The 24282-nt window shown below is 59.8% G+C and overlaps 5 protein-coding genes across 8 annotated transcripts in view; 1 reads left to right on the top strand and 4 right to left on the bottom strand.

The window, feature by feature from the left end:
* Positions 1-50: 50 nt before the first annotated feature.
* ZMYND10 (zinc finger MYND-type containing 10) lies at positions 51-9873 on the bottom strand. 2 transcript variants are annotated; one of them, XM_079317306.1, is made up of 12 exons: positions 9755-9873; positions 9105-9213; positions 8477-8593; positions 7710-7763; positions 7466-7618; positions 5387-5475; positions 4997-5097; positions 3554-3726; positions 3138-3263; positions 1259-1380; positions 934-1059; positions 52-347 (listed from the first exon to the last, which is right to left on the bottom strand). In XM_079317306.1, the coding sequence occupies exons 1-12, from the start codon at positions 9847-9849 to the stop codon at positions 263-265; spliced, it is 1350 nt and encodes a 449-aa protein (XP_079173432.1). In that variant the 5' UTR covers positions 9850-9873; the 3' UTR covers positions 52-262. The 2 variants fall into 2 exon arrangements, with proteins under 2 accessions (XP_079173433.1, XP_079173432.1); XM_079317307.1 differs by lacking the exon at positions 7466-7618 and having other exon boundaries at positions 51-347.
* A 138-nt stretch (positions 9874-10011) lies between these two features.
* Positions 10012-13327, bottom strand: NPRL2 (NPR2 like, GATOR1 complex subunit). 2 transcript variants are annotated; one of them, XM_079317314.1, is made up of 11 exons: positions 13208-13327; positions 12955-13046; positions 12358-12526; positions 12032-12140; positions 11642-11778; positions 11265-11362; positions 11144-11180; positions 10915-11008; positions 10723-10840; positions 10394-10536; positions 10012-10141 (listed from the first exon to the last, which is right to left on the bottom strand). In XM_079317314.1, exons 1-11 carry the CDS (start codon positions 13277-13279, stop codon positions 10074-10076), a joined length of 1137 nt encoding a protein of 378 aa, XP_079173440.1. In that variant the 5' UTR covers positions 13280-13327; the 3' UTR covers positions 10012-10073. The 2 variants fall into 2 exon arrangements, with proteins under 2 accessions (XP_079173440.1, XP_079173441.1); XM_079317315.1 differs by lacking the exon at positions 13208-13327 and having other exon boundaries at positions 12358-12669; positions 12955-13036.
* Positions 13328-13522: 195 nt separating this feature from the next.
* On the top strand, positions 13523-15349 carry CYB561D2 (cytochrome b561 family member D2). The gene is made up of 3 exons (XM_079317326.1): positions 13523-13654; positions 13729-13766; positions 13959-15349. The coding sequence occupies exons 1-3, from the start codon at positions 13528-13530 to the stop codon at positions 14460-14462; spliced, it is 669 nt and encodes a 222-aa protein (XP_079173452.1). The 5' UTR covers positions 13523-13527; the 3' UTR covers positions 14463-15349.
* Positions 15350-15543: 194 nt separating this feature from the next.
* Positions 15544-18481, bottom strand: TMEM115 (transmembrane protein 115). Its single transcript, XM_079317323.1, has 2 exons — positions 17425-18481; positions 15544-16732 (listed from the first exon to the last, which is right to left on the bottom strand). The coding sequence occupies exons 1-2, from the start codon at positions 18276-18278 to the stop codon at positions 16528-16530; spliced, it is 1059 nt and encodes a 352-aa protein (XP_079173449.1). The 5' UTR covers positions 18279-18481; the 3' UTR covers positions 15544-16527.
* A 2087-nt stretch (positions 18482-20568) lies between these two features.
* CACNA2D2 (calcium voltage-gated channel auxiliary subunit alpha2delta 2) overlaps positions 20569-24282 on the bottom strand; it is a 208119-nt gene continuing 204405 nt past the window's right edge. The window contains exons 30-39 of one of the 2 annotated variants that reach the window (XM_079317260.1): positions 24163-24257; positions 23893-23940; positions 23455-23526; positions 23141-23293; positions 22971-23023; positions 22810-22865; positions 22602-22725; positions 21967-22076; positions 21706-21794; positions 20569-21138 (exon numbers count right to left, since the gene is read on the bottom strand). In XM_079317260.1, coding sequence (XP_079173386.1) covers positions 21010-21138; positions 21706-21794; positions 21967-22076; positions 22602-22725; positions 22810-22865; positions 22971-23023; positions 23141-23293; positions 23455-23526; positions 23893-23940; positions 24163-24257 — 929 coding nt within the window. In that variant the 3' untranslated portion in view covers positions 20569-21009. The remainder of the gene's footprint in view (positions 21139-21705; positions 21795-21966; positions 22077-22601; positions 22726-22809; positions 22866-22970; positions 23024-23140; positions 23294-23454; positions 23527-23892; positions 23941-24162; positions 24258-24282) is intronic. The other variant, XM_079317261.1, reaches the window with a different exon arrangement.

Raw genomic sequence — 24282 nt, 5'->3', positions numbered from 1 at the left:
GTGGAAGGGAGGGGAGGAAGCAGTTTGTTATCTTCAGCTAGGAGAGAAAAAACAGAAACCAAGCAGCTGTGGGATTTTAAAAAGGGAGGTTTATTGGAGGTTTAGTGGGTGGTGGGAGAGGAGAGGCTGACCCTGGCTAGTGCTGCCTGGGGTGGGGAGCAGAAAGGGCCTTTGCCAGCTCCTTTCCAGCTGTGGGCTCCACACTGGGGGAATCTCTACCTCTCTGAGCAATGGGCCAGATGCCAGACACCACTTCATTTGACTAAAGGTCATCCACACTCCTCGACACCTCGGCCATCAGGTTGCAGGCAGGCTTGTGCTTCTGCCAGTGCTGGACCTGGCATGCCCTGCAGAAGGGGAAGCAGCTGTCAGGGCAGTAGAGCCACATCCATCCCTGGGGCAAAGCAGCAAGAAAGACAAACTCCAGCACCACATCCCTCTGGGAGCTGGGAGAGAGCTGATATAGCCCAGCATTAGACCAAGAGGGGGGTGGATGCAGCCCCAGTCCTGGGGGTTAAGAAGGTTTAATGCCAGACCTTGCCAGATGGTTCAGGACCAGAGATTTAATTTACTGCCATCATCCCAGCTGCCACATCCCAGCCTGTCACCTGCACCCACAGGGTCATAGGTGCTTTCCTACTCCTGCCCACCAAGGTGGAGAGAAGGGAAACAGTGTCACCATGGAAAACCCAACCCTGTCACTGCTGTCACTGTGGGCAGAGGCAGCCCAGCACCTCGCAGCTGCAACACAGCCCTCACCAGCACCTCCTCCACCAGCAGCCCAGCACGTCAGCCTCCCCACCAGACTTGAAGAGATGCAAGGCCAGCAGAGAGCTAGTGGTGCTGAGGGCTTTCCTTGGCCCTCCCACAGCATTCTCCAGTGAGATCTGTGGTGCTCTGGGGAGCACTGAGGGGGTGGCAGGGCTCCCTTACCGTGTACAGTACCACTCGTTCCGGCAGCGAGAGCAGCGCTTGGCTGCTTCTGCACCACACACCCTGCAGCGGGGCTTGTCGGGGGCCAGAGCCTCCATCATGTCCAGGCTGTAGGTCTGTGCCCACCTGTGCAGGCAGAGAGGGGGGAGGCTGCTTACAGGGAACTGCTGACTGACAGTGAGCTGTCCCTCTTGCACCCTGCCACTGAGGGGACATTGCCAGCCAGTGCCACCGACCCCTCTGTCCTCCCAGTGCTGAGCTCCAGCCCTGCTCATGGGGATATTGGCCCCACTGGGCACTCTGCATACCTGTAGCAGGGCCTCACCTGTGTGCCTGGAGCTTCAGCTCCTCCTCAGTGGGGCTGAAGGCATGCTTCACCTGGTGCTTGGCAATGGCCTCCCACTTCCCTGAGTTTTTCTTGAGGATATGGTCCCGGATGACAGGAACCTGGTGGGAAGAAGAGGAAGGAGGAAGAGTGCTAACAGCCTAAAAAATGTGCTTTGCTTGGGGAGAAGGCAGCCAGCCCTGGGCACTAGAAGCATGGCCCTCCAAGAGGGCAAGCAGCAGCAGAGGTGCAGAGGGTGTCAGGGTATGCTTTTAGGTGTGTGGAAGGGAAGCATCCACTTGCCCGTGGGCACTGAGATGAAACAAGACAAAACCTCTGGGGTCCAGCTGGGAATGAGTGTCCAGCCTTGAGGCCTGGGCTGCTGAACAGAAAGCCCTGGGACCTCAGCCCCCAGCGTGTGGCAGCAGCATGAACCCCGTGCTCCAGAGCCGTTTGTGTGAGCAGATTTTTCCACTCGTCACTTCCCTGAAGATGAACAGCCGGGGAAGGGCTGGCCACGCAAAAGGAACCATCCCAGCCAAGAGCAGTGCACTGAGTTCAGCCTCTGGAAGGGATGATCCGCTTCAAACAGCGCTGCCTTCTCCAGCAGAGTAAAAATAGCCAAGGAAGGGGAGGAGGTTGCTCTGAGAGCAGCCAGATGGAAAAAGGCCTTTCCTTAGTTTGGCTCAGCAACAAGGAGTGAGTTCAGCACTCTCTGGGCAGAGCAGGGAGCCCATGTCTGTGCTTCCCACTGGCTCCCCATACCTGCCCCTGGGCTCCTTGGGGCAGGAGCAGCACTGGCACAAAAGCAGAGCTATGGAGATGGGCAGCAGCTTGGCTGAGGGGTGGGAGGAGGGCCCCAGCTGCTTGTCACTGCCCCACCAACACGCTGGCAGTCAAGGCACGTGGTGTGAATCCATACCCACCTCTGCCCTGCCCATCCCCAGCCCCAACTGCTCAGCATGCCAGTCTGCAGCTTGCCCAGCTCCAGCTCCCAGCCTGGGCCATGCTTCCATGCTTCCAGCTCAGCCACAGCCACCTCTGACAGGGCACATCACCCTCTCCCCAGGCCACACAGCCAGCTGTGATGGGGACAGCCTGGGGCCATTGGGGACAGCACATTCCCACTGGGAACAGCCCAGACAGCCACTGCCAAACACACCAATCTCCTCCAGGAAGCTATGTGGGGGCCTCTGGCAGTGGGGAAGAGGCTCTGTGCTCCCAGTTCTTCTCAGCAGCCTCTTTGCAGATCTGCCCCCACACTCAGTTTCTCCCCTCATCTCACAAGAAGGCAGTAGAAACACTACTTTTCTCCAGAGATTACTACTGCATGGATTTAAACCCCCAGGAACCTCTTGGCCATTTGAAAAACCTTCATGGCCTAACTCCCAAAGGCCCAGGCACCAGCTGGGACCAGTTTAACTCCAGACTCTATCACCAGATCATGATGTCCCTCTGTACACAGTGTGCCAAGCAGCTTCAAACCAGGGCTGTAAAAGGGGGCTTCCCTGGAGAGTCCAGAATTCAACAGGAAAACACTGATGTGTCAAATGAAGAGTTAATTGTCAAAACAAGCCAGTGTCTATATCTTCCCCATGCAGCTGCCATCCCAGGGGCTCACTGTGACCTGGAGAGCTGCGTATAACCCAGCATTTATGCCTTTGGATGTGATTGCTTGGCCACTGCAGGGCAGGACAAGGCTCTCACATCAGCCATGGGCAGCTTTGCTGGCAGTAAGGGTGTAACTGAAATGGGTACTTGGCTGCTCTTCCAGGGCACCATCACTCCAGAGCTGAGCTTGGTGAAAGAGAAAAGGGGTAGGGAGCTATCAGGCTTAAACCAGAGTGGCTGTAGAGGTGAAGGAAAAGCCACAGGATACCTGCTCCAAGATGAGATCCTTTTTGGGGGGAGCGGGCTCTGTCACTGCGAGGTAACTCAGAAACCTCTGCATCTCCACCAGGTTGGGCAGCTGGTCCATGAGGACATCTGTCAGGAATGCACGGAGCTGTGGCCATGCAGGGGAGAGAAGAGTGAAGGGAGAGAGGTCACAACAAGGGAGTCAGAGCTGGGCATGCAGCAGGGCAAGAGCAGGGATTTGAGAGGCAGTGGCAGAGAGACCAATGAGGGTGTCACAAGGTGCACTCCCCAACACAAGATTTGCTGCTGCTGCTACAGTGACAGACTTGCTGCTCTCCCACCACTGGCTCCTTGGAACCCACAGTGAGGATGGGGACAGATATCTGGAGGTGGCCAGTGCTGGCAAGGGCCCAGGGCCTTCATGCTGCAGGGTCCCACCTTGAGCAGCTGGCTCTTGTTGAAGCCATCAAAGCGGTATTTGTGCTGGCACTCAGGACTGAGCAGGAGATTGAGGAGAGCAAGCCACACCTGCCCATCGAGTTTGGTCATCTTCACATGGTCCTCAGGGGGCACCACATGCCATGTGCCATTCTCAAACTTCTTGAGCTTGCCTGAGGGACAGAAAAACCAAGAAGACACAGTGCTGCCTGGGGGAAGACAGGTCAGAAGGGGGATGCTGGCCTGTGCTCACTGCCTTACTTCACCCTCTGCTTCTGCCTGCCTCAGTTTCCCCACCCCTTGCTCCATATAACAGCTTACTTGGTACTGAGGCAAAATATTATAGAGCATGAAAAGCACAAAGGACATGCATTAAACGAACAGTGCTGTGGCAGGAACAGAAAGATCCCTGAGACATCTCCCTCTGTACTTGGCCAGGAGTGTCGAGCACTGGTGGGCAGTGGAGCAGCCCGTGCTTCAACAACAGAGTGGCTGGAGAGACTCATTTTGGGGTACCAGCATGGCCACTCTTCTCGAGTTTCCTCTGCCAGGCAAAGCCAGAAGCAGCACAAATATAACAGATATGACAAAACAAGCTCCAACAGCTACTGTGTGGCTCTAGGGGATGAAGCAGGATGTGACCCTGCATCTTCACAGCCTGGAAATGCCTTCGTGCTTGTCTCTTTCCCGTCCCTCCCTCAGGGCCCTGGATCAAAGCTGCCTCTCACACCCCGAGCACACAGGCAGGGAGAAGGGATGTGTTTTGTGGCTGTTGGAAGGAGGAAAGCTCCTGCAGGCAGCGGGCTGCCCTGGGCAGGCACAGCCACGTGCTTCCCAGAGCTCTTCCTGCCCTCCCCTGCTGTGCAGGGCTGGGGCAGCGTGGTTCCCACGCCCGGGCTGTGCCCCACCACGGGGCAGGCAGCAGCAGGCTCTGGGAGCCCTGCCTGGCTGCACAGGTGGGCTGTCATGGCCAGGGGGCACAGCCTGATCAGGGGCCTTGGCAAGAGGGAAGCTCAGGGACCAGCAGCAGAATCAGGGCAATGTTTGCTGCCTGGAATAGAGACCACGTCTGGCTCCAGTGAGCACTGCCCCAAAAGGTGCAGAGAAGCTGGGACAGACACTCTGGCCTTTATGTGTCCAGTAGACTCCTCTGAGGAGCATGTGGGGCTGGCAGAGGTGCTACACTCCAGTGCTGGCTGTGAACACTCAGAAGAGACTAAGCCCTGTGTGAAGATCAGCTTTTGGGAGCACTGCTGGGTCCCCAGCACAGCTGTGCTGCAGCTGCTGTCGAGCTGAACAGCTTCAGGCAGGGAGCCCTGAGGAGCTGGAGGGGAGGGTAGAGGAGAAACAGCTCTGCAAGGGCTCCTAGAGCTGATCCCTCAGTAGATGCACATCCCAGCACAGCACCACAGTACCCAAAAAACCATGGGGCATGACTCATACCTGCTTCCCAACAGCTCCAAGGGCAATGCTCCACCAGCTCGACAAGGAGGCAGGGCAGGTTGTGGGTGTTCAGCATCCGTGTCAGTGCACTCAGGGGCAGACTGGAGATATGACAGAAAGAGAGAAAAGGCACTGGCAGATTAATGGCAGAATTTGTATCTATAAATGCTCCCTGAGGCAACTAGGAGAGGCAGGAAAGAAACAATGATTGGAGTTCCCAGGGGTACCATGGAGCAGGGTGGAGTGCTGCTGTGTTTGCCTCCCAGGGCACAGTGCCACTGCCACTGTAGACACAGCCAGTTGCTGAAAGGGGTCCAGGCACCCACTGTGACCCCACAGGAGTCCCATCCAGAGAGCTGGCCATGTCCTCTGCTGCTCCTGGGCACCCACCTGTGCACCTGGTCAGTGATGAACCGCAGCACGGACAGGGCCTTCAGGGAAATCTCAAACTCCATCATCTCTGCCTGCTTCTGCAGCTCCTGTGGAGGGACAGGATCAGCCTTGGGATTTCAGGCCCCATTTTCCAGGAGCTACAGGGAGGCAGGCTGTTGACTGCATTGGTAACCACAGTCTGGGTAGGAAAACAGAGCCCTGAAAAACAGTGTCTTGTCTCAACTGTGCCAGCACAGTCACAGAAATGCTTGCAGCCCACAGCTGCTCCTCTCTCATGTCCCTGCCCCTAACAGGTCATGACTGGCTACTAGCAGCAGTGCTCCTACACAAGAACACCCCCTGAAAGAGGCTGGTCCCAAATTCTGCCCCTCTCCCTTTCTGGGACCATCTTGTGGCCCATGGTCCTGTGGAGACCTGTGAGGGTTGAAGGAGGGGGGAGCTGCATGATCAGCAGAAGAGGCAGAGGAGGAGGAGAAGGGAGAAACTTGGCCCTGGTACAGCTGCAGTCCTGCGTCCACCTCTCCTGGATCTGGCTCTTCCCTCCAGCTTGGAACAGCCACTAGAATACCTGCCTGTGGTTATCCCAGCCATGGCACAGCTGTGCCATGCTCTCCAGCCACCCAGCCTCCTTCCCTTCACAGACAGCATGGACACCCCACTCATCCCCCAGGACAGCCTCACCACCCTCTGACTCAGTCTCTTCTGAGACCATGGCAAGGCCATTCTGAGAGGTGCCAAGTCCTTCTCCCTGGCTCAGGCACAGCTTCTCTCCAGTCCCAGATGCAGCTCACACTTGGTGTGCAGAGCACTAACCTCAGCTTGTTTTATTTCTCTGAAGAGCCACTGCTGACAGTTGCCTTCCAGATTTCTGTGGTAAGCAGCTCTGTGCTCCCTGTGCTGGTGCCCCACAAGTTACTAAGAAATTCTTGTGGGCTCTTCCCTTCCTCCTCCCTCTCCACACAGCCCTAGTGAGGTTTGTCCTACAGCTCCTCCTTGTATCCAGGCCTCATCTCTGCTGCCTTGAGATTGGGACTATCTTTTGCCTGTGCTTCGAGGGGCAAACAGAACTGTGTATGGGACTACCACCATACACAGTTCCAAAGAACATCAGGCTCCACAACACAGGAGATGGCAGGAACAGCTTTTTCACAGGGGCTATTGTACACAGAGTCAAGGGAGGCTGGAATGAATCAGAGGAAACCAGGCTCCCTGGGAGATGAGAGCTTTTGAGAACCCTATTGGCTAGAAAAAGTCTGGGTTTTTAAGTTCGTGTCAAAGCAGTAACAGAGGCACCCCCTTCCTCTCCCCAGCTGGGAAAACATTTCCTGGAAAACATCCCTATTGTGCTCCAGATCCCTCCACTTCCTTCCCTTTTCTGAAAGAGAAGTATGTGCTTGGGCAACAAGCCAAACGATGGAGGCAAGGGAGGTTCAGGCTCTCCCTTTAACCCTGCTCTTCCAGATACTCCTCCTGATGTGCAGTTCCAGGTGCTGAGAAGCACCAGAGGCAAAGACAGCTCCTGCTCTGGGAAGGTGTGTGTGTGGCAGCCTGGGAACACCTGACTGGGAAAGCTCTGGGATTGCTGCTGGCCCAGACCAGCTTAGAGGAGATATTAATCAGAGAATAAAGGAAGATGGGGAAAGCACATGAGGACAAATCCTGATTGTTAGAACTCTCTCATGGTTAACCCTGGCTGGCTACAGTGGCAGCCTGACCCAGGGAGGCTTCCCAAACTTCAGAGAGAGGTATCCACACAGCTTCCAAGAGCAACAACAAATGGCCAAAACCCTCTACTGAATATTGTACCCATCAACTCTCCAGCATGTCCCACCCCAGGGCTCTGAGCATGTCCTGCAGGAAGCCTCAGGCTGGCACTGGCACCATACAGGGCAGAAGCCAGGCTGCAGAGTGGAGAGGGTGGATGCAGCCACAGACACAGAGAAGCACCAGACACCCTCTGAGGTGAGCAGGAGGTGCCAGGGTTGCAACCTATGAAAAGGCCTCCCTGTGCCTCTGCAGGCTGCCCACATTCTTCACCACACAGGTCCCCAGGGAACTGCAGGACTTTCTCCTCACCTGCATGGATGAGGGGCTGGCCAGATGCTCAGCACGAAGCTCTGCTGAGGTCACTGCTTGTGGCTTGGTGCTCCGAGCTGCCAGCAGGATCAGCTTGCGGTGGCAATAATCGATCAAATCCAGAATGGTGTCCTCTGCTGACTCACAGACCTCCTTCACAACAAGGGTTTCACACAGGGTCAGTTCCCACACTCTCCCACCCCCAAGGGCTTTCCACTTGAGGAAAGCTGAACCTGTCTTTTACCTTGTAAAAGAACACTGTCTCCAGGAGGTTGATGATGGAGGCTTCATGGTGCAGCTGTGGGAGAATGGCAAGAGTGAGGTAACAGTGGAGCAGCACCAGGGATATGGCCACTGGGACAGGGAAAAGAGCTCTTCTGAGAAGCTGCTTATGTAGTTGTGGCCAAAAACCAGTCCAAGAGAAAAATACAAGTGGTGCAACATTCAAAACAACTCCAGTTCATGCAGTTCATATTAATATTTATGCTGACATGCCTGTGACACTCCAACATGCCAATGGAGAGCCACACTTCCCAGCTCTTCAGTGCTCTGCCTGTGCTGAAGGAATAGGACAACTACAGCCCTCGGGCAAGCTGCAGGCTCTGAAAACAGCACAGAGCCAGTGCCTGAGCTGCAACACTGCTCTGCATGGCTGTGCTTCTCACTGGGACTGGGGCAGACAGCCCTGCCCAAAACGGAACTATAGGATACCTGCCCTGAGGCAATCAGCTGCTCAGGGAAGCCCCAGCAAGGTGTTACCCTGGACTGAAAAGGGGTTAAACCTTCCAAGCCTCAGACAGATTTCCCTTAGGTCAAGGGCTGCATCCCTCTCCCTCCTGGGGGCAAGGGAACAGGCTTGCACAGGCTTTGGGAAACCAGGCACTTCCCACTGTGTATCCCACTGCCCACCTCAGCCTGGTGAGACACAAAACCTTCAGGGTGACATTTGTTTTCAAGCACAGCTGTGTCTGACCCCTTTGCAGGCTCATTCCCACCACCCCCTCTACTCACCACCACATAGATGGGGAAGGTGCTTCTCGGCTTGAAGTCCTCCAGCCGACACAGCACGGGAAAGATCTTGTGCTTCCAGATCTCCACAGAGATCAGCTCCCCAATGAGAACAGGAATCTAGACAGGGAAGGCAGGGGGAAGTGAAGACCAGTGGTGCAGGGGGAACCAGTTTGTTGCTAATGGTCAGCCACACTGGAGTCGCCCAGGGAGGAGGGTGGCCTTGGGGCACACTCTGTATTCCTGCAGCTTCTCACAGCAGGGCAGAGCTCCCGGGGCTGCATGGGGGGAAGGTGACCCCAAGGAGCTGGGCAGGTCCAGGCAATCCCACACCCTGGGGCTGGGACACCTCAGGCATAGGACAGAGATCTGCAACCAGAGGAGCTGGTATATGAAGCAGACCAAAACAACTTCCAAGAGAGAAACCAGACACCAGCAAGTAGAAATACCACAGCTTGACCTTTAATTTTTTTGGAAAAACACAACTGGCACACCACCAGTCAAACATCTTTTCCAGATACACAACAAATTCTTCAGCATTTTATTCCAAAATTGCACACTGCCCTCAGGACAAGCCTAGCTGGAGGCTGAAGGGCCAGCATCGATCACTCCTGCACCCAGGGAGGCTCACCTTGGCATGGGTGACCAGCAGCTCGGTGAGGAGCTGCTCCTGGCCCTCTGAGGCACTCAGGATGCCGTGCATGTTGAGCTTCTCCACATACTCGTGCTGCCTCAGCCATCTGTGGGGCAGCCAGCAGGACACCAGTGCCACAGATCTCTGGCCCCTGGGTCAGTGAGGGTCCCTCGTGCAGGGAACCTGCTCCTGTAACCCCCAACCCCACACTGTGCCCCGAGCCTGGGGCTGCAGCTCCACTGGCACAGCCCTGCCTGCCTGCAGCAACACCCTCAGACCACCACAGCACCAGGGGAGCCTCTCCTCACCCCCAGCCTCAGATCTGGGACCCTTCCTCACGCCCTTCACCCTGGGCCCTCCAACCTCACACAGCCCTTCCAGGAATGCTCCAGAATTGCAGCCCTGTTTCTCATCCCATCCCATCCCACCCTTATTCTCTCGGGTTACCTCAAAAGCAAGACTCTCTCTACCCAAAACCTTCTCGGAACCCCTCCTTACCCCCACTGTGACCCCTGGGAAAGCCCCAAAACTGGGCCCCCTCCTGTCCTCCCACAGCTCCAAGGGGGATCGCCCCAATTTTAAAGTCCCCGTTTCATGTTTTCCCCCAACAGACACCGCGGGGACACCCCATGGCCGTGTCGCCGCACCCCGGACCGCCGATGTCCCGCAGCTCGGAGCCCTGCAGGGCCCGCACCAGCGCCTCAGCCTCGGCGGGCGGCAGCGGCCCGGGCACGGCGGCCATGGCGTCCGCGTCGCTGTGGCAACGGCGCCGCCGCTACCGCCCCCTGGCGGCGCGGAGGACTCGCGGCGGGCCGGCTGCAGCGGCGGCGATGGGCGGCCTGTGGCGCCCCCTGGCGGCGCGGAGGAGTGGCCGCAGCCAGCGGGGCGCTCCGGGGATACGTGGAGGGGACAACGGGAACAGCGGGACGCGCGGGGGACACAGCTCTAGAAAGGGCCATCGCTGCGTCACTTCCAGCACACGATGATGTTGGGGTCATTCTCCAGGCGCTCATCCAGCTCCTTGTAACTCATGCCTGGGGAGTAAAACAGCGAGGGTTTAGCAGGGTGTGAGTGTGGTGTCAGTGGGGTGCCTGGTGTCCAAGGGCTGGGTGTGGTCCCCGAGTCTCCCCCCCGGCAGCATGAGCTTGGCAGCATGAGCTTGGAGAAGAGCCCGGCCCACAAAGGGGTGAGAACCCAGCAGTGCACAGCTGTGGGCAGGCAGACATTCCCATGTCTCCCACCAGTCCTGGGGCCCACACGGAGCACAGGATCCCACAGATCCGTACCAGTCTTGCAGCAGATCTCGTCGTAGCTGTGGCAGCCCGTGTACAGCCGGGCTGGGTGGCTCCGCTCGTCCCGCGCCACCTTGACAGGGTATTTCTGCAGCCGCCGGATAAGGCCCTTCATCAAACCAAACTGGATCAGCCTCCTGGCCATGAGAGGGAAGACACTGGGAACACGTGTCAAGGTGCCAAATGCCCCAGCTCCCCACATTCCTTTCTGTTCCACTACCTCACTCCTGCCCTACAAACACAGGGGTTGAGTACTTCCTGCTCACTCTCTGCCACCCCCAGTGTCACCACTGCCCTCAGGGACCAATCATGAGGGCTCTGACCTCTCATCCACCCTCTGCAGCTGCAGGGTGTAGCGGCAGATGAGGTCTCGCACGGTGGTGCCAGGGCTCAGCCCACAGTACAGCTGGAAGACATCCCTGAGGCTGGCTCGTTTGTGCCCTGCAAGGACAAGTCACCATTCAGCTGCCCTGTCCCCCTGCCTGGGCCAGCATCCCCAGGCAGGGTCACTGTACCTTGTTTGGTGATGTAGGACAAACACTCTTCCTGGAGGCACTTGTCATCCACCAGGTCCTGGACCTTCGGCGTGGTGCAGTAGACATTGGAGTACTGGAGGGTGATGGAAATTTAGCTCTCTCAGTTGTGGCTCTGAGACAGGCCTGGCCCACTCCTATCCTACTGTTTCTCCTCCACAGCCACTGCCCAAATCCCGCTCACAGTTCCACCCTCCATGGTCTGACTCACCTGAAGAATGGAGACAAGTGTGACAACCCCGTAGTACCTGCAGATGGACAGGAAAAGGTGAGAGGCACTCTCTGGCAGCACCCACCCCCCTCCTCGGGCTGTCCAGCCCCCAGGCACTCACAGCAGGTTCTGCACGGCGATGCGCACCAAGTTCAGCTCCACATCAGCTTCTGCTGAAATCTTCTGGACGTGCCGGAATCCATCAATGTAGGGCAGGATCTGGGAGGGGAGGAGGCAAGAGTTAAAAGGGCAGAGAGCAGTCAGGCAACATCCTGAAGCCCAAGCAGCTCCCCTGGATCTGGGAGCGTGTGGGAAGGGCAGGCTCCATCCCCGGGTGCACTTTAACCTTGTGCTGGTGAATAATTTGCTCACAGGCCCAAGCATAGGGCAAGCAAGGGCAGCACCAAACCATGCTCATTAATATGGTGATCTCCAAGACAGCCCAACTCCCCTGATGGTCTGGAAACAGATCCCCTTCAGAGTGTCAAGCGCACGGACCTGCTGCGTGGTGAGATCCCACTGGGAGTTGAAGAAGTCATCCTTGTCCTGGGTGAAGACAGGGACGTCGTACTCCTGCACGATGGGGGGGTCTGGGCGCTGCTCAATCACCTTCAAGTGGATGGTGTTGGACTCATCTGCCCGGGAAAAGGGGAAGGCTCAACCTCCATGGAAACCTGTGCTCCTTCAGGAGCTTGCAACCATCAATCCCAGAACACCACAATGTCACACAGAACAAGGTGTTTCCAGCCCATAACCCCATCCCACCTATCCCTTGGAGCCAGGCGGAGCAATGCTGGCTTAGACACTCCCAGCTCCAAGCACAGGCAGAGCCAACCTGGGCAGGGAATGGCCCAGCTGTCTCCCAGCACTCCCCAGTCCTCACCGTACCTATGGGCAGGGTGCACTTCCCTTTGGCATTCAGCTCCTCCAGTAGGATGGTCATGATGGGAACCAGCTTCTGTTTACTCTCCTCATTGGAGATGAATCCACTTTCCAGCTGAAGAGAGAAAAAAGTCAAGTCAGCTCCTCCTCATAGGATTACTGGCTACAGGAGCCCAGATCCTGTTCTCCTTTAAAACTGAAGTTCTAAAGTTTTAAACTGAAACACAATCCCATCCTCACTGTAAAAGCAGCCCCTGTCCCAGCAATGCCCAGCAGGACACTGCTGAGGTGCCCAGGCTCTGTGGGGTGGATGCGCCATGCCCAGGCCTCACCTCCAGGGTGGTGAGGTAACCAGCCAGCTTCTTCACAATGGGCTCCAGCGCACAGGCCTTGGCTCTGGCATCGCACACAAAGCCCAGGTTGAAGAGCAGAGCGTTCCTGCTGTACTTCTTGTGCTCGATGCACACGGGGCAGCCGATCAGCTTCTTCTCCATGGCCGTCCTGTGGGGACACACCTGTCACCTGCACCTGCACCCTCAGGTGCCCACAAGGATCGTTCCCAGTCGGCTCTGGAGGTAGGGGCTTCTTTACATTGCAGGAAAAATGATGCCTAAGCCCGACATGCTCGGACTGCAAATCACAGTCTGAAGAAGGGGGGGAGAGGAAAGAGAGAGCCCTCAAAAAAGGAAGCAGTCTCCTTTTGAAACCAGAACAGTTCTCTTGACTTTCATGGACTTAAGGCTGGGCGGGGCAGCACCTGCACCCCCAAAATGTGCCCACCCACCCTCTGCACGGGTACCTGGGGGCTACCGCAGTGACCCTGCGGGCCACGGGGCCAGTGCCCAGCGCGCTGGCACTGTCACTGTCACACCCCGAGCTGCGCTCCGCACCGGGGCCCGCGGCCGGGACAGGGCTCTGCCCGCACTCACACGGTGATCAGCTTGTTCTGCAGCTCGGGCTTCGTGATGACATACACCTGGATGGTGTCGAACAGCTCCCGGGAGATGAAATCCTCGGGGACCTGCGGCGGCACAGGAGGTTCCGTTCCAGCCGAGCCTCGTCCCTCTCCGCTCCGCACCTAACACCCTGCGCCCCCTTCTCCTCCATGGGTGCTGCCACGGCCCAGTCCCAGCCCCCCCGCCGCAGGCAGGTGCTGCGGGCCCCGGGCCGCTCGCCCCGCACCTGGTAGGTGATTTTGGGCCCCAGCGTGGGGTGGAACTCGCTGAAGAACACGCACTCGATGCGGCCTCCCATGGCGGGACACGGAGCGACCCAAGCACCGGCCCCAGCCCCGCCGGCCACCGTAGCGCCGCTCCGGCGGAATCTCACAGCCGCGCGCGGGGCGGGCCCTCACGTTGAGCGACAGCATTTCCCACCACTCAGCGGCGGCGCAGCGCGGCGGGGGCGGGCTCTAGTGCTGACGGACAGCCCACCTTGGCCAATCGGAGCCCGCACCGCGGCCCGGCCATGTCGGCGGCGGCGGTTCCGCCCGCCCGGCCAACATGGCCCTGACGGCCGAGACCGAGTCCCGCCTGTACCGCTCGCTGCGCGTGGCCGCCGGCGCCGCCGCGCACCTCGTGGCGCTGGGATTCCCCGCCGCCGTGGCCGTGCTGGCACGGCCCGGATCCAGTGAGTGCCGGTGGGGCCGGGGGCGCGGGGAGGGCCGGATGTCTCAGCTCACCTCACGCTGTGCTTCCTTCCAGGTCTCTTCTCCTGGCACCCGCTGCTCATGGCCCTCGCGGTAAGTGCCACCGCCCCGCTGCCGGGGCACAGGCAGGGGCCGTGACGGCGGAGTCCCTGCCTGGTGGGTGCCCAGCCCCGATAGTCCGCGGGTGATGGGAGGCTGAGTCCCCGGGCGGGGGGTGCCGAGCCCCGGGAGCCGCGGCGCAGGGGGGTTTGGCCGGTGCCAGTCCCGCTGCCCTCTGCCCCCCAGTTCTCGTTCCTGATGACGGAAGCGCTGCTGATCTTCTCCCCGGAGACCTCGCTGCTGCGCTCCTTCTCCCGCAAAGTGCGAGTGCGGGCGCACTGGGCCCTGCAGCTGCTCGCCCTTCTCTGCGCTCTCCTGGGGCTGGGAATCATTACCTACAACAAGCACCTGAACGGCAAGGGCCACTTTGTCACCTGGCACGGGCTGACGGGGCTGCTGGCTGTGCTGTACGCCGGCGGGCAGTGCGCCGGGGGCGTGCTCCTGCTCTACCCCAAGCTGATAAAGAACTGGACGCTGGCCAAGCTGAAGCTGTACCACGCAACCTCAGGGCTGGTGGGCTACCTGCTGGGCTGTGCCAGCCTCATGTTGGGCATGTGCTCCCTCTGGTTCACCACCACAGTGACCGGTGCCTCGTGGTACCTCGCCATGCTGTGTCCCCTCATCACCAGCCTGGTTATCATGAACCAGGTGAGCAATGCGTACCTGTACCGCAAACGGAGCCAGCACTGAGGGCTTGGTGCTGACCTGAACTTCCCAGAGCGAGCTGGGTCTCCCCGTGGAGAGAGCTGGCAGCCCCCCTGCCCGCACAGGGTCTCCTGGAACTTGGTTTCTACCTACTCATCTTTCCTTAGTCCTGGATTGTCCGTAGTGTCTTGTCCCTGGGGAACAGCTGCGGTGTGTGTGACACCTCACCCCTGCCTCGGAGGGCACATTCCCCAGCACAGGTAAAGCTGCTGGTCCCGGCAGCTTGGTGCTCAGTGCTGGGAAATGGAGGGCTCACTCAGGATTCCTGCTCCTTTTCCCTTCCCACGCATGGCTGCTTTGGAGTGGGCAGGACAGAAGGAGGGCAGGGAGTCAGTCCCCTCTCTTCTGGGGACTGCAGCAGGCACCATGCTGCCTCCTGCCATAAGGCAGCTTGGTCAGGAAAGCACAGGGCACGGTTGTGGCTTCAGCTGTGCCAGGGCTGGGGCAGGGTGGTGGCACCCGAGCAACGGTACAGCAGCATGTGTGTCCCCATGGCACAGGCACTCCCTGGGATCAGAGCAGGCAGCTCTGCCCCAAGGGCTTGGGTCTGGGCACCCACTGCCACGCACAAACCCCTCCTCTGTGGGCTGGGCTCAGCCTGGTGGGGTGGGGTCAGTTTACAAAGCAAGTTACTGAGCCGGGCTGTGAACCTGCAGTCAGCAAGTCATAGGGAACAACGTGAGCACGGGGGGAGGCACAGACCTGGGTGGTGAACCCTTGGGAAGGCAGGAAGAAACCTCCTTGCTGGCACAACAGTCTTCCTTCCAGCACGCATCCTGCTCCCGGCAGGGCTGGAGAGCTGGGAGCGGCTCCTGTGCTGAAAAATTCCTCTGTATCTAGAGCTTTTATTCAATAAAAATTTCAGGCAGCTAGAGTGCAACAAGCCCTCTTTACTACTAGGGTGGGATGACTTTTTGGGTGCAGGCAGGCATCTCCCCCTGCAGATTTTCCATCTTCTGCTGGGAGCACCTGGGAAGAAACCCCCTCCTCAGCCTCCTGACAAGAGCCCCTGGGGCTGCTCTGGGCCAGGCCCCCCACCTTGCCCATGCTCTGCTGCAGGAGCCAATGCTTTCAAAGAACTCTTTATTGATACCCAAATGTCTGTGTTCTTCCCGTTTGACAAAACCATCTCATGTGGTCCTTTAAAAAAATAATCATGACACTGCTGATCCACATCCTGGGCTGGGAATTGCCCACTGGATCAGGAGCTGTGGAGGCTGTCACAGGGAGCATCCTCTCCATCCAGGAAAAAAGAACCCATCAACACAGAGGGAGGGAAAAGAAAGGGGGAGCCCATATTCTACCTGCAGGAAAAAAAACCTGCTGCCAGAGGAAGCAGCTATAGCCCCACTGTAAAATTAATTCCAGCTTCTAATGTAATCTGGAAAACGGATTAGCTGGGGAGCAGCCAAGGGCAGCAGCTCCTCGCAGGGAGAGGGGGCAGGAGAGGAAGCAGAGAATCCCCACCACGCAAAGCCTGGAGCTGGCAGTGCTGCAGCACCACCGTGAGGGCTGGGTGGCCTCATCCTGCCCAGTGTCCTGTCCCCTCCTACCCGACAAACTTCTCACCAGTTCTGGCAAGCTCCTGCTGGGGTGGGGGGAGGCTCCCCACGGGAAGGCATTAGTAAGAGAAACCCACCAGCCTTCCCACTGCCTCAGGGACAAAACTACCTTCAGAAAGGAGAAAGTAAGTGTTGAGTGCTCTGGCCAAGCCCTGGCACAGAGGAGAAGCTGACTTCGATCCCATGAGGGCCAGCACAGCAGCTTGGGGCAGGGATCAGCCCCGCGTCCCTCTCCCAGAACAGCCTCCGCTGCCAGCGCCGACTCCACGGCCTGCCCCGCGCTGAGGGGAGTGGCTCCAGGAATTGCTGTCCTCACGGTGGTGGCAGTGTCACTGTCCCGGGTGCCTGGTGCTGGCCGGAGCAGCAGCGAAGCGTTGGAATGAGGTTTCCTCCTGCCTGTGCCGCGGGAGGAGTCCCCGCTCCCGGCCCTGGGGGACACGAGGGGGATTAGCAGCTCTCCAACGGAGACAGGGCGGGAAGGGGGCCGGTCACAGCTGGGCCGGGGCGTCCTGGAAGCTGATGAGGTTGGACTCCTGGCTGGGGCTCTTCCCGGCCATGCCAGGGTCGGGCAGCAGCGGGCTGTCAGCCTTTGCTGCTGCCGCCGCCTCCTCCTCATCATCCTCCATGCTGGGCCAGGCTGACTGGTCCTCCACTCGCTTCAGCCGCTCGTTCAAAGCCTTCAGGGCCAGCTGCCTGCAGGACAAGGGCACGGGGGCAGGTTAACCCCGGGTCAACGGCTCTGCCCCATGGGGCACTGTGCAAGTCAGTCCCTGGCTTCTTCCCAGCAGGAAAGGGTGGATTCAGTAGTGCTGGGGAAGACCTGGAGAGTCTAGGACTGCTTCACAGAAATCCACTCCAGCTCCCAGACTACTCACACAGAGTTTGCATGCTACGTGGTGCAATTAGAAGCTGTCAGCACGAGGGCAGCTCCGGGACTGATGAATAGTCATAAAGCAAGGCAGGGAAAAGGGAGCGCCAGCACCCTGTCCAAACCCTCCTGCCAGACGTCAGGAAGGCCAGTGCTGGCTGTGCTGGAGGGCTGGGGTGTGGGGCTGACTCACTGCCCTCCCCTGGGCCAGGGTGAACTGGTGCAAGGCTGCCACGAGCAGGGGTTGTCACCACCCCTTTCTTCTGCAGGGACCCCTAACCCTATCTGCCCTTTTCCCAGCATCTCCCCTGCCTTTCCATTGCTGCTCCACATCTGTTCCACCAGCTTCCTGAAATGCTCCTCACCACCTCCGTGGCAGGGCAGCCTCCAGAAGACCACATGGAGAAGGCTTCTCCTGAGCCCCTGTACCTAAATCTCCCCCCTCCTCCTTGTCTGGATTTTAAACCCCACCCTCACCGTCCCCAAACACGGTCCCCATGGACAGGGCAGGGGGTACCTTCTCCTCTCGGCATCCTGGGGGTCCGTCCCCGGCAGGCTGATGGTGATGGAGGATGGGGCACCCACGTCGTAGCGCTTGACGGTCTTGCGGCACAACCGCACCTTCACCAGCACGCTGTGCACCACGTTGGCCACTAGACCCACCACGGGCTGCAGGATCTCGGGGAAGAAAGTGGCGAAGGCGAAGTGGTCGCTCATGTCACCGCGGCCTCTACTGTGCCGCTGGTAGAAGCGGAGATAGACCCAGCTGGAGAGGAGCCCGAAGCCATACGAGGCCAGTACATTGCTCTCGACGAGGGCGGCGAGCCGCAGCAGAGCCAGGAGGAGGAGCAGGAGCATGGGGACAGCCTTCATCCTGACCTGAGGCACCTTCAGTACGGTGCTGTCCCCCATCGTCTGCTTGAGAGCCACCAAGACCCCCCCGAGGAAGCCCAGCCCGCCGTGGATGCGGACGGAGAACAGATAGCCGAGGTGGAAGGAGGCAACATAGGTGAGGAAGTAGGCGAGGGCCGCCAGGAGCCCCACGGAGATGTTCACCACGGCGAAGAAGACGAGGAGCTCCAGGGCGCCCCAGAGGGGCTCCAGCAGCCGCCCGGCCGCCCCCAGCGTGGCCAGGCTGGCCACCAGCCCCCAGGCGCGCTCCTCCACCAGCCCATGCGTCAGCAGCGTCCACACCCAGAAGTTGGGGGGCAGCAGGTAGCCGGGAGTCACCCCCAGCCCGTAGGTCGTGTCCAGCCCGAAGGAGAGCAGGTACAGCAGCACCACGGCGGCGCTCAGCGACTTCACCACCACGCTGGTGCCGGCCAGCGCCGCCAGGAAGTGCTGCCGGGCCACCGGCAGGTACCGCCGCATCTTCGGCCCCGCGGGCGGGACGGGGCGGCCCCGCGGGGGCTGCCCGGCCCCACCCGCCCGCCTCCCCGCGCCGGGCCCCGCGCAGCCCCCGGCTGGCCCCGGTCCCGGCCCCGGTCCCTCCCTCTGCCGCCGCCCCGGGCCAGGCCGCGCTCGGACCCTCTGCTGGGCTAGGCCGGGCGCGGACAAACAGCAACGCTGCGCATGCGCGGAACGGGGGCGCCGGGGCGGGGCTGCTGCGCGAACAGGGCGAGGGCGCCGCGGGGAACGTCGGGACTTGTAGTACGGCCACGTTGGCAGCGCGGGGCGGAATGGGACACACGGACACGGAGCGGGGACGGGGGCATGGGAGGACACCGAAACGGGAGGAAATGGGACAAACGAGCGACACGGACACGGGGGGGGCACACGGACACAGGGGGACACGGAGATGGCGGGAGGTGGGGGAGAGGGGTGGCAGAACACGGCTATGGGGCATGAAGGACACAGTCATGGGGATGCGTACATGGGAGCACAACCCCTGGGAAATGGGGACGTGGACACGGGGGCACTCGGGGACGTTGAACCCCTGAAAGAGGGGGACACGGGTGCGGGGGCACCGGCACGAGGACACGGGAGTGACACAGTGCTGCGGGGACACAGGAATTTGGGGCGCTGAGCTGCAGCTCTCCCGCAGCCCGTCCTGTGCAGCGTGTCGGGCTCTGCGGTGTCCTGCCTGTCCCGGGTCCCTGCGTGTCCCGTGTCCCTGCCCCTCGAGGTGCAGCAGGTGTGAGGGCATTGTCCCACCTGGCAGGAGCCCCCCGATATCCTGTGCCCCCCCATGCTTTGCCCCCCCAGTTATGCTCACGTCCCCGGGCAATGACGCAGCCACCGCCTGTGAAGTGAAAATATGAACATTATTTAATAACTGAGTCTCTGTAATAAACCATTTGAAAATATTTTACAAGGAGTCACACGCACGATATCTTACAAATTGTCTTTTTGTTTTTTTTTTTTTTTTTTTTTTTTTTTTTTTTAGTTTTCCAACTCTTCTGTACAAAGAAAAAAAAAAAAAAAAAAAAAAAAAAAGGAGAAACCCAAAGAAATTAAAAATAAATTAAAGAAAATCAATTAAAAAACTTTGAATGAGCAGAGAGAAGCTTTTGGGTGGGGACAGGGCAGGAAGTGACCCCGGCGGGACGGGGGGCCCGGGGTCACACCGCCCCTTCGTCTCAGTGGTTTTTAACTTAAAATAGACTATATATGTATATATTTATAGGTATGTATAGTGGTGGTTTTCTGGCAGAGCACCTAACTAGACTACAGAAGTACACACACTCCCGGTAACACAGAGCCATCTGTTCAAACACGGTTCCCAGAGACAGTAACCAAACACACACTGAAAAAGCTACAAGCAGAATGACCATTAATTAACCCCAGCACTAATTACCGCCTGGCGCCCTCCCCAGCCCCCCCCCCGGCGTGGCCATGCCGAGGGGGCTCCCCTGGACCCGGTTGATGGGTGGCTCTGAGGGGGGTGAGTGAGGGTCCCCACGGCTGCCCAGGGACCCCCGGCACTGCCGGGAGCAGCGGGGGCGGGTGTGGCACCCCGGGGTGTCGCAGCTGTCACCTGCTCTGGGCCCCGCCGCACCTCTTCTGGCCGGGTTTGTGGGGTGCAGTGGGGTGTGAGGGGTGCCAGGACTGAGCAGCCACGCTGTCCCCTCCTTGGCACCCAGTGGAGTGACTGGGGGGGACAACACCGCCACCCCAGCCCCTCGGGGCAGCGCCGCGGGGCCACCTCCCGCCCCCAGCGCTGCGTGTCCCCGGCCAGGGACAGGCACGGCCCTTCTGGGGACATGTGGCACCTCCCGCTCCGCTGGGCACTCGGGGACGCGCGGCACGGCCCGCGGGACACGGGGACATGTCCTGCAGGGGACAAGCAGCACGCGGCCCCGGCCAGTGCGGGTTCTTTGGCAGGGCTGGGGGGGGGCAGGGCTGAGCGGGCAGGATTCACAGTGATCTGCAGAACGGAAAACAAACAAAATACATTTTCCCTCTCCTTTTCACCCCAGTATCTGTGCCCAGCGCAGGGACCAGGGCTCCGCCGTGCCCCGGCAAAGGCCACTGCCCCCCGCCCCTGTCCCTGTCCCTGTCCCTGCCCGCTGCCAGCCCCAGCCCGCAGGGATGAGCTGCAGGGATGCTGGAGCTGCTCCACACGCCCTGGGGCCGGCACCGCTAGAACAAATGATACTGACCCGCACAGTCAAGTCCTTTCTTTCTTTCTTTCTTTTTTTTTTTTTTTTTCCCTTCCCCCTCCCCCTCCCCACTTTTTTTTTTTTCTTTTTTTTTTTTTTCTTTTTTTTTCCTCCCCATGTGTCCTCGTTGCTGACAATAAACCCCGCCGGGTCTCCAGGTGAAAATGTTGGAAACTCGATGTAGAAAGATCTGCTTTAAAATCTTCAGGCTAAAAAAATAGGCGAGGTGGATGGAGGGGTCGCGGGCGGAGGACACCGACGCCACTTGTCCAAGTCCGAGTGGCCGGGAGGGCGCGACGCCGGGGCAGCCTGCGGGTCCCCGCTGTGCCGGGGAGCCCCTGCCCGCACCCCGACTCTTCTTTGGCTGGGGGGGAGAGCGGGGCGGCACCGCGGGGTCCCCGAGGCGGCGGAGGGGACGCGGCTCCCGCTCCACCGGGCCGGGGACGGGCATGGAGATGGAAGTGGAAAGAAAAGAGAGCTGGCGGGTGCGGCCAGGGGGGCTAAAGGCAGGCGGCCGGGGGCAGTGGGTGCCGGCTGGTGCTGGAGTAAAGGAGCAGCAGCTGCAGCGAGAGCAGGACCCCCAGGGAGGGGGAGAAGGAAGCCCCTCGGCCGCAGTCTGAGGTATCTTCCTGGGTGGGTGAAGAGAGAGGGGCCATGGGGCACCCCCAGCAGGGCACGCACTGCCCTGGTAGGGGCACCTGCAGGTCCCTGAGAGCCTCCTGCCCTATAGCACAGCCCCCGGGGAACCACCTTGTGCTGAGAGCACCTCGGTGGCCCTGCCCTTTCTCCCTCCGTGCCACTGCTCTCCTGGGGACCCCTCATAGCTGGGATCACCCCAGGGCTTCTGACCCCTCCTCCCTATCCTCCCAGCGCTCCAAACCCCCATCAGGGGATCCCCCACAGCACTGCACCCCCCGGAATCCCCTTATGGCTCTGTTCCCCTTAGGGGACACCCTCTGGCTCTGCTTCCCCCAGGGGGATGGATACTCACCTTTCCATTTTCCTCTCAGGGGTGAACCTCTCAGCTCTGCTCCCCCAGGATCCCCCCACAGCTCCCTGCCCCTGCCCAAATTTCTCCCAGGGGAGTTTCCCCCCCATGGCTCTGCTTCCCCCACCAGAGGGCACCCACTGCCCCCCTCCCTTCCCGGGGCCAGCCCCAGCTCTGCCCCTCCCCTGCTCCCCCACATCCCACATACTGTTGCATTGTAGTCGAAGCAGATGTGGGGGCCTTTCCGATAGCGGGGTCTGTCCACCAGCTCACACTGGTTGGGGTCCCTCGGGGGGGCTTTGCAGGTCAAGGAAACCACCAGGAATAGGGCAGTGGGGGCTTGTAGAGCACCCCCAGCCCCTTTGGCCAGCTCCCTCTACCAAACTCCTTGCCCCCGTGCCTGTCCCCAGACCCCCCACCCTGCTGCCACTACATTCCAGTGGGATGCAGCTGAGACATCAAAGGATACCTCTTACCTCTGCCTGCAGCAGCTTGACAGACTCACACTGGCTGCAGAGGGGCTTGTCAGCCACCACAAAGAGCAGGTTGGTGTTGGCCAGTCTCTGTGCATGGAAGAGCCTGGGGGTGCGAAGGCAGTGGGACCCCACTTACCCTGTGCCCCAATCCCCTCCAGCTGCCAGTACCAGCCCTGCTGGTGTGTGGGGCTCTGGGTAGGCTGAAACAACAGCATCTCCCCAGACCCAGCTTCATGACTGTCCCTGTCCTCCTCCCCAGCCCCAAACTTTATCCCTACCCCTAACCTCATGCCTGTCCACATTCCCATCCTTGTCCCCAGTTTTATCCCTATCCCCATTCCCTGCCTTGATCTCTATTCCCATGCTCATCTCCACCTCCCTCCCCATCCCTATGCTCAGGGACTGCCCAGGGACTCTGCACTGATGGGTTCCAGGGCTTGGTTCCATGCAGAGCATCCCTGGGGACTCATCACTCACAGCCCATGGGGGACATAACTGATCCTCTCTATCCCCACCCCTCTGGGTATCACAGTCCCCCACACAGGCTGCTGCATGGGGATCTTGGCAAAGGCAGCCTTGGGTGTGTCCCCAGCCCTGCCCAGGGGTGGGACAGCGGGGATGGACCCACCTGGAGCAGTTGCCGCAGTCGATGATGGCGTTGTAGGTGGCGTTGACGGTGCTGAAGTAATACTGGGTCTGCTTCATGATGCAGCTCGTCTCCCTGGCCTCCATGCCGTCCCCCACCACCTCCTCTGTGCCAGCACAGCGCTGTGGGCAAAGGCCACCATCCCCTCCAGCCCCTGCCCACCCCAGCTCAAAGCTCCCCAGGGACTGACCTGTCTGGAACCAGCTGCTGTAGGTGAGGCTGTACAGGAACTGCTGGAACAAGGACCTGGGGAAGAAAAGTGTAGCCACATCAGGTGTCCCAGCCCTAAGGACACCCCAGTGTCACTCCCTGGTGGGAATGGCCCCAGGGAGGGGACATGGCAGGACTCACCAGGCTGCGGCCGAGGTCCACCAGGCGAGGCTCAGGAGATCGGCCACAGTGGGCTGTGGGCAGAGAGGGGGCAGTGAGCTAGCAGGTCCCCACGAGGGGCACTGGGGACACACTCACGGGTCCCTGAGCTACCAGACCACCTGGAATGCACCATCCCTGTGGGTGCTCACCACGAAGACGCCGCGGGGCGCTGCGCCCGTGTTGCTGGGGGCCTCGGGGGCACAGACAGACTGGAAGTCGTAGGACTCCTTGCGGGTGTAGAAGGAGTTGTTGTAGAGGGCAGACATCAGGTTTGCATCCACTTCACTGAAGAACTTGCCCACCTGAAATGGGGACATGGAACCTGCACCCAAACGCCCCCTTGACACAGGACTCCCCTGGAGGGGACTGGAGTGGGGCTGTGCCACACCACCCATGACATGAGCTCGAGGGTCTCAGCTCCTCACTGGCATCCCAGCCCAGGAGAGCTATGGACACCACTCACCTGGTACCAATGGTCCTCCTGGTTGGAGAGCACCAGGAAGCCCCCATCATCAATGAGGACACAGATGAGGTCCTGGGGAAGAAGGGCAGTGTCATCCAACCCTGGCCGTGGCCAGGGCAAGGCAGGACCAGCAGGGTGGGGGTGGCAGGGCAGGGGAGCCAGTGCAGTGTCCCCAAGCCTCAGAAGCATCTCAGTGCCAGGAGCACCCAAGCTGGGTGCAGGGAGCAGGAGACACCACCCACCCTAGGAGTTCAAATCTCAGGGTGTCCACAGTCCATGGGGCAACCCCCAGGCTTCATCCCTGCAAGGTGGGCTGGGTCTGGCTGAGCTTGGGGAGCAGCACAGGGTGGGTGCACAGGATGGGTAAGCAGGGGACAGGGACCTTTCCCAGTCATTCCATACATCCCCACCAGCTGCCCTCCCCCGCCCACCACCCACCTTGTTGTTGGCCTCACAGTCCATCTCACAGCTGCTTGAGGGGTCACACTGTCAACCAAAAGCAGGGCAGAGGGACAGGTTAGCAGGATGGTCATACCTCCAGAGCTGTCCTCCCAGCCAGAAGGGGACATGCAGAGGCTGGGGATAGGTACCCTGAGGAACAAGCCTGTTGCAACCACAGGCACCATGTCCCAGCAGTTTTCCCAGCAAGCAGAGCTCCCTCCCTGTCCTGTCTCCATCCTGTTTCCCTGTGCCAGCCCCAGGACATACCCGACGGGTGCCCAGCTGGTCACGGTCTGTCCGGTTGCTCGCCAGCACTTTGAACTTCTCAGCCCAGGCCTCCAGGTCCAGCTTCACCCCCACCACTGGGGCAGTGGGGAGACAGGGTGA

The sequence above is a fragment of the Erithacus rubecula genome (genome assembly GCF_903797595.1).
Source record: "Erithacus rubecula genome assembly, chromosome: 13".
Lineage (NCBI taxonomy): Eukaryota > Metazoa > Chordata > Aves > Passeriformes > Muscicapidae > Erithacus > Erithacus rubecula.
This window is presented reverse-complemented; position numbering and strand designations above follow the sequence as displayed.